This window comes from Dermacentor silvarum, chromosome 4 (genome assembly GCF_013339745.2).
Source record: "Dermacentor silvarum isolate Dsil-2018 chromosome 4, BIME_Dsil_1.4, whole genome shotgun sequence".
Taxonomy (NCBI): Eukaryota; Metazoa; Arthropoda; class Arachnida; order Ixodida; family Ixodidae; genus Dermacentor; species Dermacentor silvarum.
The window spans coordinates 40,104,779-40,120,046 of record NC_051157.2 but is presented as its reverse complement, the minus strand read 5'-3'; the positions used below and the strand labels follow the sequence as shown (position 1 = coordinate 40,120,046).

At 46.2% G+C, this 15,268-nt stretch overlaps 1 protein-coding gene across 4 annotated transcripts in view; it reads right to left on the bottom strand.

The window, feature by feature from the left end:
* Positions 1-15,268, bottom strand: part of LOC119449836 (putative thiamine transporter SLC35F3) — a 213,644-nt gene that overhangs the window by 43,513 nt on the left and 154,863 nt on the right. The window contains exon 1 of one of the 4 annotated variants that reach the window (XM_037713104.2): positions 3,644-3,953. The exons of the other annotated variants lie outside the window; for them this stretch is intronic. Coding sequence (XP_037569032.1) covers positions 3,644-3,692 — 49 coding nt within the window. The 5' untranslated portion in view covers positions 3,693-3,953. Of the gene's footprint in view, positions 1-3,643; positions 3,954-15,268 lie in introns of those variants that run through there. 4 annotated transcript variants of the gene reach the window in all.

The window sequence follows — 15,268 nt, the reverse complement described above, 5'->3', positions numbered from 1 at the left end:
CTCACTTGTAGCGCACTCCGGGTGCATGTTGACGAATATTAGGTGGCCAAAATTATCCAAAGCATTACACCCCCCCCCCCCCCCCCCCCACACACACACACCTCTTCGCCTTTATATACTGCGTTTCCCATAGCCGGTGCTTTTTTTATATTTGTTTTTGAACGTTAAGCCCAATCATTCAACTGCTAAGTCAATCAAGGACATTGTAGATCCCTGTCAAACCCAAGGGTTCACGTTAGACGAAGTTCGCTAAATAGTTGGTTCCATTTTATTGTTTGTCACTATGCTTCAATTGAAAATAAAAACTGCTCAAACATACAACATGAGTAAGCAGGTAAAAGAACATTGATATACTTTGACACAAACAGTGCCGTGAGAATGCCTGACTAAATGCAATACAACTTGAAGCAAAAGAAAAACACGAAAGTACAACAGCATTTGACGCAGTCTGCCTCAGTGAAGTCGGCCCAATCAAGCCTCTCACTCAATCTGCCACAACTGCCTTCATCGTCGGTGTTACGCTTGGTCTTAAAACATTACGTTTGGTCGATAGCATAGAACCTGGTAGAGCTTTAAACCAATTATACATGTGAAGCTTTCGCGACAATTAGGTGCTCTTCAGAGCATATCATCGTCATCATCGTTACCATCGCCGTCATCTTAGTCGTCACCATCATCATAATCAACTTATTTATGTCCACTGCAGGACGAAGGCCTCTCCCAGCGAATTCTGATTAACCCTGTCTTGTGCCAGCTCATCTCATACGTGAAAATTTTCTAATTTCATCACACCATCTACTTCTCTGCCGTCCTCGACTGCGCTTCCCTTCTCAGATTGGGAGTCCCTGCGACTGGTGCGATGACATTAGGAAATTTGCAGGTATAAGATGGGGTTTTATACCTGCAAATTTCAGAGCATTTATACCAGCACAAAGCCGGGTAAAGCTGCACTTTCAGGAGCTTAGGATTTACCGCGATGTTAACTTGAATGTGGCAACAGCTAATTCCAGAACCAAACTTTAAAACGTATGTACAAGAAGGAAACAAAATCACGTGCCCGTAAACAAAGTGAGGCAATTCAAGTGGTTGACAGCTAGCTTATGTGCCATGTGTCCGAGCGAACGTTACCTGAACTGCTCAAAAAAAAAAAATTATATATAAACGTTCAGACACCAGATGTCACTTTACCTCCCCTCTCTCCCCAGCGTAGGGTAGAAAACCGGACCTTCCCCTCTGGTTAACCTCCCTGCCTTTCCCCTTTTCTTCTGCCTCTCTCAGACACCAGAACATAGCCGGCCCTTAACTTGAGCAATAGAGCCCTAGCATGACGAGGCAAGCCTCGACCACGAACACGGGGAGAAAAGGATCCTTTAGTAACATGCTGGTCTGGATGCCGCTTGAGTAGGTACCTTCGAATCAACAGATAAGCATCGTCAAGCCTACAGAAAATTTTCGGACAGTCACATTCGTCGTGCGCAGAAGAAGAAGCCAGTCGATCAGCCTCTTCGTTTCCGGCGATACCTACGTGCGAAGCTATCCACTGGCCAACGAGGGATACTCCACGAGGTGTAATTTTTCTGGCAGACTCAATGATGCTGGGCGCACAACTGGGCGATCAGCGTCACTTCTCTGTAGTATGCTAAGGGCAGCGTGGGAGCCCGTAAGGATGACAGCCTTCAATGTTCTTAACGCCACTTGCCCGTACTTCAGAGCAGCATCAATCGCTGCCAGCTCCGCAGTTGTTGATGAAGCTGAATGTGATATGTGAAGTGCCCGTCGGATGTCAGTTGAAGGGCAGAAGAAAGCTGCAGGGGCGCCTTGGCCATCGCTGTGTACAGATGCGTCCGTGAATAATTTAACATAATCTCCAAATGTTCCGAATAAGTGTGACTGGGCCAATTGTAATAGCGCCGGAACAGGCAGTGCCGACTTTTTTGCCAGAGAGAGAAGCCGGGAATAAAACAGAAGCTTCGAAACAAAGTACTCGGTTAGTTTAACAGTTGGACTTGGGCTGCATTTATGATGCACTTTTTCTCAGCATAAACATGGTCAATCGTGAGCACTGTTTCACTGTCAAGAAAAGTTTGCTTCACGGGCGAACACCTGTGTTCTTTCACCACCCTTTGATACGGTCAAGTAGAATCTGAAAAGTTTCAATGCGCAGGCTTTTATCAGACCGGCGGCAGCGGCTTTGTGCAAGTGAGTGACTTGAGATATTAATTACACTCGAACCACGCATATTTCCCAGATTGGTTCGCAAGATGACAAGAATAAACGGCATAGGTGTACGATAAGTTTCTCAACACATCGAGAGGGCGCAGTGGTTCTCTATAGAAATAACGACTTGCCCATCAGTAGAGAATCCTAGAATTACAGAAGTTCTTGAATGGAGAGCAAGTTATAAGCGTCCACGTAGGCCCATACTAAGATGACGTGGCTGATCATGCAAGCACATGCTTTGAAATTGAATAAGCACTGTTTATACATCCGTTAAAAATCAATATTTACGACAGCAAGCATGAGGCGATTTTTAAAATGACAACAAATGAACTTCCAATGCCCGAAGCTAATGGGCTGTACGTTCGGAGATACGCAGTAGCACATCGGCTCTGAATCGATTCATACCACGTGAAACCACTAAGAGGAAAACAGTCAAATTGTACATGTTTTCTGGCTCTCCCTGACGGACCGAAGGTGGCGCACTCGCACATAACAAATTGTACACGTGCGGTAGAATTACGTCCGTGAATAGTTGTTTATATATATATATATATATATATATATAGTTCGCAGGGGTGCACATCGATTCTTATTACAGTCGCATCCGACTGAGCGGCGGCCAGCGAGCTCAGCGAACGACAGATCGATCGCGGAAACAAGCAATGCTCTTCATGAGGGGAAGCCAGCTGAAGCGGTAGAGTCTACATGATAGCCAAATACCATCTGTCTTTTATTTTTTTTCTCTTCTATTGTTTCTTATATTTTGCTCTTTTATAAATATTTCTTGTCTTTTTTCTTCTTTTTTGCGTACTTGACCTCACTTCTCAAGCTGTTACAAAAAAACAAAAAAACATCAGTGATCCTCGCGTGAAAATCAAGCAACATTTTATGGCTATAGAAACAGCATTCTTCATACGTAATCACCTATGTCGATCTGCTGCATCAGCGGCTGCCTCGTGTGCTCTGCAAACCCGTCGGCTCTCTGGCTTTTGCTGCGCACTCAGCAGTATGTTCTAAAGCCCTATAACAGCGCACCTATTGTGCCTTTGCCACACCTACATTGATAAACGTCTGACGCGCACGTTCTCGATGAAACAGTATAATTTTGTTGGAACAAGCAGTGTTGGCAAAGACAGCTCTTTTCCAGGCACGTCATAACAATCCTCCACGTGACACTCCTGTCACCGGGAAACCGCCGTTACGCTGAGTTCTTAGTTTATAAATTCAATTTCAGGCAAGAACGCGTTGGTGTCAGTCGTGTAACAATGAGCTACGTTTTGTAAACGAGTGCTTTTATCTTCTCAGGGCAGCCCGGGCTTCCGCTACGATGATGCAAGGCCCGTAAATAGAACCACGCTCCAACATCCCGCAGAGAAGCTGCCGGACCGACAGTGAACGGAGAAAGCGAGCGTGCCGCACTCACCGGTCGGCGTGTAGAAGCCAAAGCGGTTCACGATGCTAAGCAGCATCATCTAGCTAGGCCTCGCTGGCGGGCTTCCCACTGGGAGAATCGGCGGGCGAGCCCTGCCCGCCCCGTCGAGGCATCCCGGCTCCAACGACTCTCGAAACATCCGCACTCTTACAGTGGTCCCCGCCATTTCTGCCTCCTCCTCTGCCGGTTATCTCACACGCAGTGACAAAATCGCGGGCGATAAACGTAACAAGCATTCGCGTCCGGCAGCGCGCGCCGCTCAGTTGCGGGGACATTCTTCTCGAAGGAAGGGGCAACGGCTCGCGGAGGTAGGACCGGGAAGCTCGGAGCCTCGACATGGTGGCAGGCCACCGAGAACGAGGGAAAAAGAACTGGGCGGGAGGTGGTTGCCATGGCGACGTCGGTTGCCGGGCAACCCGCGCGGGTAAAAAAGGGGCGAAGAAAGGCGTGGTAGGGAGAAAAAGGAGAGGATATCTCCGCTTGATGAGACCGTTGGCCCCTGGCGTGCGTGCGGGGCCGCGTGGTCGCCGGCTGAATTATGTGGATGGCTCGAAAACCGCGTAACAGCGGTGTCGCGCGGCGGACACGGTTTTCACTCTCGGCGGGGTTGAGGAAACAAAATGCTTCCGGGTGTGAATTAGCTGGCACTGCTGAACGCTGCGCAGCCGGGGACTTATAGAAGTCAGTGCCCGATTTTGCTGGGCTTGTCTCCCTCGCTCCCGGAATGACTTACGTTGTGCCGGGAATGTCCCTGGATGCAGTTTTCTTTTTCTTCATAATGAAGAAGTTCTTCGGTGACACTGCTGCCACCGAGCATTTTTTTTATGTCATGGAATCTACAGCAGGTGTAGCTTTAAAGTGGCTGCGTCGTGTGCGATAGTCATGTACTATCAAGAAAGAATAAATGTGAACAGCGAGCGCGTGGTTTTAGGTACTACATGCTGCGCCGTCCGATCACGCCCATGGTATACTGCTACACATGCGCATTTGGGTTATGGAATTCATGAGTTTGTGTTCTTCTCCTATCTTCTCGACCATCGCTTACCTTGATGATCTCCTTCCTGTCGTATGCCACCTCATCGTCCAATCCTTCTTTCCCACCGGCGCCACAATGTTTCTCTGAAGCATTTTGCACTTACACGAGCGCATGGCTGTACAACGTATCCCGCTATAGTTTTCAGAATAGCTTGCACCGACACATTCTAACATAAATTTTTCTGGGACTATTCTACACTGACACACAAGGTCTGGTACTGTCCAAAACCACTAAATATTCTTTGAATGCCATATATAAGTGATTTCAATCATTTGTTCATGTTTTGCATTGTATTTTTCTATTACTTTTTACCCCCAGTGAAGGTTTCTTTCCCTACCATATCGTGGTTTAACCTATGTCGGTCGTTTAGTCGCTAGTCGGATTCTTGCCAAGTAGATTCCTTTGCACTCTTAAAAGAAAAGTAGAAGCGCACCCGGTGGCGGGATTTGGACCTCGAAACCGCAGAACATGAGCCTGGTGCTCTAACCATTACGCCACAATTTAATTTTGTTCGTCATATTGATTTCAGGCACACAAGACTCTTGCTGGAAACAAACAAATCAACGAGCTAAGAAGATGTTCCAGTTGGACGGCGACAAAGCCGTCATACATAGATCACCACAGCGTTCCTATTCACCACTGAAACATGCTGCTCAAGTCACGGTAGATCTTCCCAAGAAACACTAAAGTGGCAGTAAGGATAAGCACCTTACCAATACATAATCCCAATCTGGACAAAATTCGATTTGTTCGTATCGATCTTTCAGTTGGACAATCATTTGAACAATAATTTAAAGACAAAAATGAAAATGCATTGCTGGTGAAATTATAGCTTCGGCATTTTCATCCAACATGCGTGTTTTCCATAGGTTATGCATTCAAATGAGCAGAAACATATCAAAAGGTACATCGACACTACTAGTTGGCACCAGATATCGCACAGAATAAGGATTTTGATCCAAGTCTATTTTTTTAAGAGTTCAGTGAAGCACATCCCAAAATAAAATGGCATATCTCTGCAGCTTATAAAACAATGTTCAATCGTTTCGGATAAATATCACACAAGCGGCTATTAATGGACGTCATGAAAATGTATCTTGAACGTAGTCAAGTTGTGTCAGGCAAGGTTGAGAATCAAATTTTTTTTTAAATTATGGTTGATCCCTTTTCATAGGAATCGGTAAAACACGAAAGTAAAACGTGTCTTCACAGAAGCTGTTGCATGTTTATCGTACGTGAAGAATTAAGTTGCAAGTAGCCATCAGCGGCACCCTACACTTCACAGGGATCCTCGACAATTGCCACACAAGCGAAAGTTGTCGAACGGCTTGCGACCGGGAAACATCCCCCGGAGACACTTCATTGCACGCGCCGGAGCACTGCGCAAAGACACCGTAAACCACAGGCGTTCGCAAACCGTACAAGTGAAACCGAACGGGTTGTTAGTAAATCACTTCGTGAACTCACGGTCCGCTGTGGCGAAAGGCGCGAGATTTGCGGGTCGGCGACCGTGTTGCAGGTTTGCTTTGCCCGCGACGTCCTGTTGGAGAGCCGCGTCCTGCCGCCGAGTCGCTTCGGCGAATGTCGCTTCGGCACCGTAATGTCTTTGGCAGCCAGTTGAGTTGCGACGCACTCAGCTTCAGGAATGCGAGTGGCAGAGCGCGCAGCGTGGGCCGCGTACGCGTTCTGCTTCACGCTGGCGTGTCTCTCGCCGGACCAAAGCGAGATTCGCCCATCGACGTCATTGCCCTTCTGCGCCGCTTAGCGCAGCAGTTTTCTTGGTTGGGGTCCACGCAAGCGAAGCAGTAGGTGGCGTGTAAGCACATCTGATGCATATCTTCAAGTTGCACTCCGTAGGCGACGAGGCGTCACAGGCTAATCCGACGCGAAAGACAAACCATGTGCGGAAACTGCGTCGTCACCTCAGCGGAAGGCCTACACCAACTACACGAGGCTACGCCACAGAACACCTATATGAACTTGCTACACCGCGTTGGAGCCTCCTCTGCGCTGAGACTGCCGAAGCGCCCACTGTCGGCGCTCGTTAGTGCCATGATGCAGTACTTCGCTTCAACGCATCTAGATGGCGGTGCGATCCCTGTCGAGATTAAGGAGATGTATACAAATATGCTAGATAAAAATTATGTATAGCGCACCTGATTAAATCAAGCAGGCTAGGTCACCGCCACGTTTCAATCAGGAAGTTATAGGAAAGTTCGGAACAAGCTACAGTGAGGGGCGCACACCTTAAAGTAGCACGTAAAATATATGATGTGTCGCAGGTAACTTGTGCCAAAATGCAAAAATGTGCAAGTGCCACGAAGCTGGACAGAAGCAAGCTCATGTTGTGTGCCATCGCTTGGAGTAAGTGCGACGAATTTGCGTATTTTTATTATTACATATTTAGTTTATTATTGAAACAACCACTCAAATAGTATATTCAGAGCAAAAGAGTCAATGATAAAACTGTAAACCACCCTGAAAAATGCCCGATCCAGCTTTCCGTTGCTCAATAAGGGCTAGAGAAAACGCGAAGCACAAGCAAGTGCCACGCGACACTTTTATATATATATATATATATATATATATATATATATATATATATATATATACTATGCGTATCCAACAACGAAGAGACGCACGATTGTCAAAGAAAGAAAAAAAACAGAAAAATACCAATAATTGCGCGTACACGTTAGCGCGATAAAGAACACAACAAACATTGGGGATATGGCAACTGTTCAGGCAACAGTGAACTGCCCGACAAATTGCTATACCAGCTGAAAACGGTAACCGATGCCTGAAACCAGATAGGAATACACAAAGGAAACGAACGCTGTGAAGATTGCCCACCAAGAGAAGATCTTAAGCACTGCTCAACAATAGATTCAACTGCTCTTGTGGGCTACCGATTCCACTCTGTGACGACGTGCGGAAAGAACGCGTTTTTGAACGCCAATCATTTTAATATTGTATTCCCTCACTTCCATTGAATACCGAGAGCATGCGGGGCGCCGTCTGATTGACTCGATGTATTTTCCTCATCAATACCTAGCTTTCCATGGAAAATCGAAAATATGTATTTCAGTCTATCATTACGCCGTCGCGCCGGTAATAACTCGATATTTGCCTGGTTTTAAAAAGTGTTCGGTGAAACGTGCAAGCTGAAATAATTGTTTACAAACCTAATTGCCTTTCTTTGGATGTTTCGAGTTTTGTAACGTTAACTTGGCTGTCGGGATCACAAACCACTGAAGATTAGAGCTATCGAAGCCGAGCTCACACATACATTGCCTCCTTTCTGAATCGCATTCGCTTCGAATATCGGACGCGCATGAATTTGTCGGTGTCTACCGATAACCTCACATGCACGAAATTCTGGTGTGCATCCGCAACTTCAATAATTAAGCGCCAAGTTGATTCTTTGTTTCTGGGGAAGGTTCTTTTCGTATACTCTGACGCGAACATGGCAATTTTGTCCAGTTGAAACTTGTCAAGGAATAGAGACCCCCGCACTTAGAAACATCATTTCAAGGTCGTGCTTCTACAAGGTTGAGTCGAGCTTCAAAACTCAAGTAAAACGATTTTCCGACGCGGGATTTCCTGTCCCGTTACTACAAGGCCTAGCGGAAATGATCGTGAAGTATATCCGCAAGAGTATACGCAACACGGGTGGAATGCCCGCGACTGGTCAAAAACAAGCTTAATTCCTTACGTCCATATCGTATCTCACCGGATCAAAAATGTCGCTCAGTGAGTAGGAGTTCCTGTCGCATTTTCAGCCCCAAACAAGTTAGGCCGGCTCTGCAGACGTGTGAACCCCGAAGGACCCAAAAAGGATGAATGCGCTGTCAAGCACACGAGACCGCATGCGAACTGTACCGTCGGAGTCGTGTATGAAATCCCGCTGACCTGCAAGAAGACGTACTGCACATAAGCCAAACCGGACGGTGCCTTAATGTTCGCCTCTCAGAACACGAAAACAACCTTCGCCAAAAGCAAGGGAGCAACTTAATTGGCGCTACATTGTGGCAATTGTGGATGCGCACCAAACGATCGCGCATGTAGGGCTATCGGAGGATATCGACAAGTTTACGCGCGTATGATAGCCGAAGCATACGCGATTCACAGAGGAGGCAATGCATGTGTGAGCACGGCTTCGATAAATCCGAGCAAAAAAGAAATCTCAATTTTAAAAAGTGCGCCTCACACCGTTCCTGAGGGACAAGTCACTTTTTTTTTAATTGATGATTCGCTCTTCTTCTACATGAAACCTTTACGGTGGAGCTGTTATACGCTAGTTTCCAGCGGACCGCTGCATGCGTAGACCGAGCGCGTAGACCAAGAACGCCGTAGCCTTGATACAAAGAAAAAAAAATGACAGCAGATCCACGAGGTGAATTATGATGAGTGGGCGAAGCTCCGGAGGGAATCATCGGATCTCCCGCTTAAGGGGACGCTAGCACAAACGCGTTAGAAACGTGCAGTACTCTCTAGTAAGGGGGAGCGGCCACAGCGTCTTACGCAGCCATTTACTTATGCCGGAACGTGCACCGCGTTTGCCGACGCCATCACATGACTGCTGAGAGAGTATACCCCCCGTATTCATAAACGCTCCTCGACTTGAACTTGACTTGCCACCGCTTTGGGCAGCGCGTTCGAAACGCGTTGAAGGTAAGGTGGAGAGGCCACAGCGTCTTACACCAGCTTCTTACACGGGCCGTAACGCGCTAGCACAAACGCGTTAGAAACGCGCTAGAAACGCGGCCTTTCGTTAATGTTGGGTATTTATAGCCATCGTGGTGCGTTTGTCCATGTCCGCTTCGTGGCGTAGTGGGCTAACGCCGCGCGCTGGGAAGCGAGGGGTCCCTGGTTCGATTCCGCGCTACGGACACAACTTCGGAATTTTTTCTCATTTTTCTCAGACTGGTTACACACTACTACTACTACTACTACGACGGGGACGGAACGGGTGCCGCTATAAGGAGCTTCGCCCCTAAAAGCGTATCACCGGTGTGCCCCAGCTGCGTTTAATAGCCAATGGGTGTGTCTGTTTGGCTGGTGACGTCACGCAGTGAATAGGAACGTTACCTTAGTTGCGTTCCGACATTGTAATGGGTAGGCCGCGTATTGTGCGGACTGAGGAAGAACAGCATGCCTACAAAGAACGGCGGTTTGAACACAAGCGGGAATGGGCGCGATGGCGGCGGCAGGCTGCTAACGCCTGCCGCCGCCTTCCCGCCCATTGCCGCTCCAGTATCGTTACAGAACCCATTGGTATGTCTAACGATTTTTTTTTTTTGAGTCGAGGGTAAGAGGAGGCCGTCTACCATAGCAACCGCAAAGTTATAGTCACCATATAGTTTATCACCATATATATAGCTCTGCTGGTCACCCACCCTCACAGAGTGGAATGGCACTGCGTTTTTTATCTATGATTTTATATGTTTGACGACATGCTTGACGCATGGGACGCGTTGTTCTATCTATTGCTTTGTCGCAATTGATAGCTTTCACGTGACACACGCACACACCTTATCAGCGTGTCGATGCACCAACATGGTGACTACGAGTACTTCAGTCCACTCCATCTTATTGAAAGCTTTCACGTGACGTTACGCACCCAGCTTATCATCGCGTCGGTGCACCAACATGGCGGCTACAATGACGTCAGTGCAAGCGATCTATAGAGACAACGTTGTTAGTCAGCGCACATGTTGTCGATCTTTCTTAGTCCTTGTATTACGCGCTGTTTCCCCTTCCAAAAGCGTTGCAGTTGACAGTCTAGCCGGGGGCTTTGTCCCCCCCCCCCCCCCCCAAAAAAAAAAAAAAAAGAAAAGCGATATGTGTTTGAATATAATGTACGTGCTCTATAGTTTTCACACAATTACATAGCAAAGAAATGGGTCTGTGCGAGGAAACATTCACTGCGTTGCTAATTTTTGGCATTGTAATAATGTTTTCGAAATTCCAGTCACGTGGAAGCTCGCCTAATGAAAGTGTCTTGATGAAGATAATGCACAGAAACTTGGAGCACCATTCGGTGTATCTGCTGAGAAAATCAATTGGTATGTCTAACGATTTCTTTGAGTCGAGTGTAAGAGGAAGTGAAAAATACTTTCCTGAGATTACTGGATTTCATCTATGTGAGAAATATGCTGAATGGCATTGAAATGCGGTAGATTACCGTCGTCGTCAGTAAACACAGAGCAAAAAAAAAAAAAAAAAAAAAAAAAAAAAAAAACGTTGGATGATTGCGTGAGCAGAGAAGACTTTAGTCGAGGGTTAAATGTTGTGTTTTGTGTATGTTGTGTATCTGTGTTGTCAACTGTGCATATAATTTCATTTTTCATCATATCCATCTGGAGTGGCCTGTTAGGCACGCTACCAAACAAACGTTTCCAGAATCCATTCAAGAGCCTCTCCCTTTCCTTGTAACGGTGAAATAATTTTAAGGTGAATAACGATCAACTAACCCGACTGTCAGTTCTTTTATCCTTTTTCGTAGTTGAGCGCCACACCAGAATGCATCTGCCGCGCCTCCTGTTCGGCCCACATGCCCATATTCTAGTACACTCGAAACAGAAGTGCCCGCCTGCTGCGGTGGCGGCGGCGCCCGGAGCAAAAGCACTTATTTTTCTCAGTCAGCTATTCAGCGGCTTGGTGGCGCCATCTGTCGCAATGGAGGTGAAACTACTCCGCATTGCGTCGTCTGCATGGCCTGTGCAGTTTCATGGCCTGTGCATGGCCTTTGTGTTCCGTTCTCTCAGGACAGAAGGCCCGAAAGGTACTCGCTGTTAACAATTTTGGGTGCCTGTTATCGGCTCAATTCAGAAAGCTTTTCGGCCATAAGAGTTTTTTGCCATCAGGTGGCCGCCTTCCCTTGTAATTGGTCCGACACCATGATTAGCTGGCATCTTCTCTTACGAACAGATTTTGCGTAAGAAGTTTTTTTGTGGATATGGCCGCTTACATTAAGCCCGATATCACCGCAGAACACACGTGTTTGTGATTTATTCTGAAACAGTCCTGTTGCTGTTGCGCTTGCGTTTCAATCACCCGGAATAGCGTCTGAAGCTACTGGCCGTTAAAAAAAATCAATAAACGAAGGACGCTTCGCCTTCCATAATATGGTGCTCTGCGGATAGCTCCGTTGCCTCTGTTCTCCACAAAGAACACATCCGCGGTGTTTGACGCAGCGGTGTGTTTTCTTTCTTATAGTGTCACGTCAAGAGTTATACGCAAATTATTCTTATTACCGCAGATGAACTTTCCCACAAAGAAATCTCAGTTTAACAATCACTGCCACAATGTGATCTGCATACAAGGACACTTCATATTTGGACTTTGCTTCTTATGACGCCCAAACTCGCATGGCGAACACCTAGCTGGCGAGCCCCTGGCTAGCTTTGAATGCTTGGCGGAATGCTGAAAAAGGCTAAGCGTGAACGTGAAAACAATCAAAATCGAGCATAGGCAAATCTCATATCCCAGAAATGAAATTAACAAAAAAAAACATTTGCTTATTATGAAGTGGCAGCTTTTAAACGTATTTTTCCTTGTGTTATATGTTTTTCTCCTTCGAATCATTTGGTATATCGAACGTGGAGTAAATGATCGCATGTCCGATTCTAACTTATGGGCGCAGCGAAGAGCCATTTCGTTTATGAGATCCAAGCCAGAAGGCATTTGCCAGTAATTTGTTCTGCACAGAAATAATGCCAAAGTCAGTCCAATAGGTCGCTTATGGGTCGAACATGGTTCTTCGATTTCCGCCACGCACCGAAAAAAAAAAGTTACATGGTTGCATCGTTCGTCGCGAGCGCAGAACGCAGTCCAGTACAGGCATTGGTCCATTACGGTGCTATTTCTAACATGCCACGATTAAAACTGCAGTAGTATGGACCATGGTGCAGAGCCTCTGTCTGCTAGCTGCCATCAATTTTGCTGATATAAAGGCTGTCTTCGGTGCTGGCTGTATTGGACCCTATACTGTCCCTCAAGGGAGCCTGCGATACTCTTGTGTAGTGGGCAGGGCATGTTATTTTGAATTACTTTAGTTTTTTTTTTTTTTTTAATACGTCTCCGTCATTTCTTAGGTCCCTCAAGGGGCCTGGAGAGAGAAGAGTGTACTTCGAAGGATGGTACAGAGGAGGTGCCATAAAGCACAAGCTTTTTGTTATCTAGTTTTTCATTGAGCTTTTTGCTTCCTGGTGCCAGGGAAAGGGGCTCCGGCTCTTTGCGGAGGTAGTCCCTCTAACATATGACAGTGGCTTAGCAGTGCTCCTTGTCTTGTTCGTTCTCATTACTCCCATTATTCCTAGCAGTATTACGATTATAGAGTAACTGACCAGAACCGCATCCTTGTCTTCCTTGAAAGTTCGCTGAGCGCGAAGAATGGGAACCGAGTGGCTCGATTTTTGTTAGTTACATCCATGTGAAGCCAACACACAATGAAGCCAAGGAAAGCATAGCGTAAATTGTGGTTTTGATTGAAATGTACAAATGATTAGAAAAAGAGAAATGAAAGAGGATGAAAATATTACTTGTCACCGGTAGGAGCCGAACCCACACTTTCCGCATTACGTGTGCGGTTCTCTACCATTCGAGCTGTGGCGGCGGCTGTCCTGCCTTCAAGTTGCTTGGCTATTTGAGCATGTGTAGTATAACTGGTCCTGGAAGTGTCAGCTAGCGCCCCCCATAGCCGCGATGGCGGAAGTGGGACATCTTTTAGACCACAGGTGTCACATATAGTACGTGAATTAGGGGCAGGCAGGTGGCAAATAAATAGTTGTCTGCTATCGGAAGGGATTGTCTGTTGGGTTCAAACGGTCGAAAGTTCAGAGTCATAATAAAGTAGTTCTTATGTAGCATTTTGGCGGAATTCTTATCATCAGATTATACTCATTACTTATCATCGATGCCGTCCTGTGAGTGATTCTGGCGATAAAGGGGGCGTGGATACGGGTTAACGATTGAAGAAGGGCAAGATGAATGACATCCCCACTTAAACAAAAATGCATTAGCCACATCGCATATGACATCATACAATATCATATGGCATTATGTAGGCGCCCTATAAAAGCCCGCACGTTCCCATTTATAGTATGGTGTGTGCCATCATATGATATACGGGAACATATGGTACATTTTGTAAGATCCCCATGTTCATATGGGGAGTGAGGACTGTAACCGAGAAAGTGTAATAGTGGGTAGAAATGGTATTAGCCGCAAAATAAGACACTGGCAAATAATAGAGACGGACCGGCGCACATATAACCGGTATTCGTTGTCTGTGTCTTATTTTGCGTCTAAAATCATTTCTAGCCCTGTACCAAGTAACCCGACAGCAGACGTTACTAATGTAAGAGTGTGGTTGAAGTTCAACATGCAGAAGACAAATATAATGTTCAATAGCCCGGCAAGGGAGCAAGAATTCAGGATAGCCAGTCAGCCTCTAGAGTATGTACAGGAGTACGCTTATCTTGGTCAATTACTCACAGAGGACCCTGATCATGAGTAGGAAATTTGGAGAATAAAAATGGGTCGGAGTGCAAACGCGAGGTGTTACCAAATCCTGACTGGGAGCTTACCATTCTTGTTGAAAAAAAAAGTGTACAAGCATTGCATTCTAAGGAATACATGGTTGTGCTAACAGGAAAACAAAGACTTTGAAAGAAAAGCAGGAAACAATAGGTTGGGCGCAGAGTCTTCCTTTCGTGCTTCTCACCTTTAGCACAACCATGTATTCCTCAGATCTCAACCAACTCGCCCAGCAAAAAGTTCTACTCATTGCATTCTACCGGTACTAACTTATGGGTCAGGAACTTAGAAGTTAAAAAAGAATCTCGAGAACAAGTTAAGGACCGCGCAAAGAGCGATGGAACGAAAAATATTAGGCGTAATGGTAAGAGACAGGAAGAAAGCGGAGTGGATCAGACAGCAAACGCTGATACCCGATATTCTAGTTGACATTAAGAGAAAAGAATGGAGCTGAGCAGGCCACATAATGCATAGGGTAGATAACCGGTGCACCAGTAGTGTTACAGAATGGGTAGCAAGGGAAGAGAAGGGCAGTTGAGGACGGCAACAAACTATGTGGGGTGATGAAATTAGGATATTTTCAGGCCCAAGTTGGAATGACTAACGAAAGAAAGCGCGAAAAAATAAAGACCTAGCGCATCTAGCGCAAGACGGGGTTATTGGAGATCGCAGGCAGATAACCTCATCCTGCAATGGACATAAACATAGGCTGGCGACGATGATGATGTCCATATGGAAATATTAAATATATGGTTCTTGTTTTCTTTTTTTTCTTGTATATAGGGATATAATAGAAAGCCTTTAAAATATGACACCAGAGGTCGTATTTCGTAAATATTCTAAGGATTTTTTACGTTAATTACACTGCCCGCCATGCGACAGGAGGTCAATGAATTCTGCCAATCATGCCTCGCCTTCGGACCGCACAGGCAGGATATGCCAAGCTAATCATTACATCCGGATTCTAGCGGCCGAACGCAGCAGATTTAACGCAGAATACTTTGCAACTCTGGCAACAACCACTTCTCTTTTTCTTT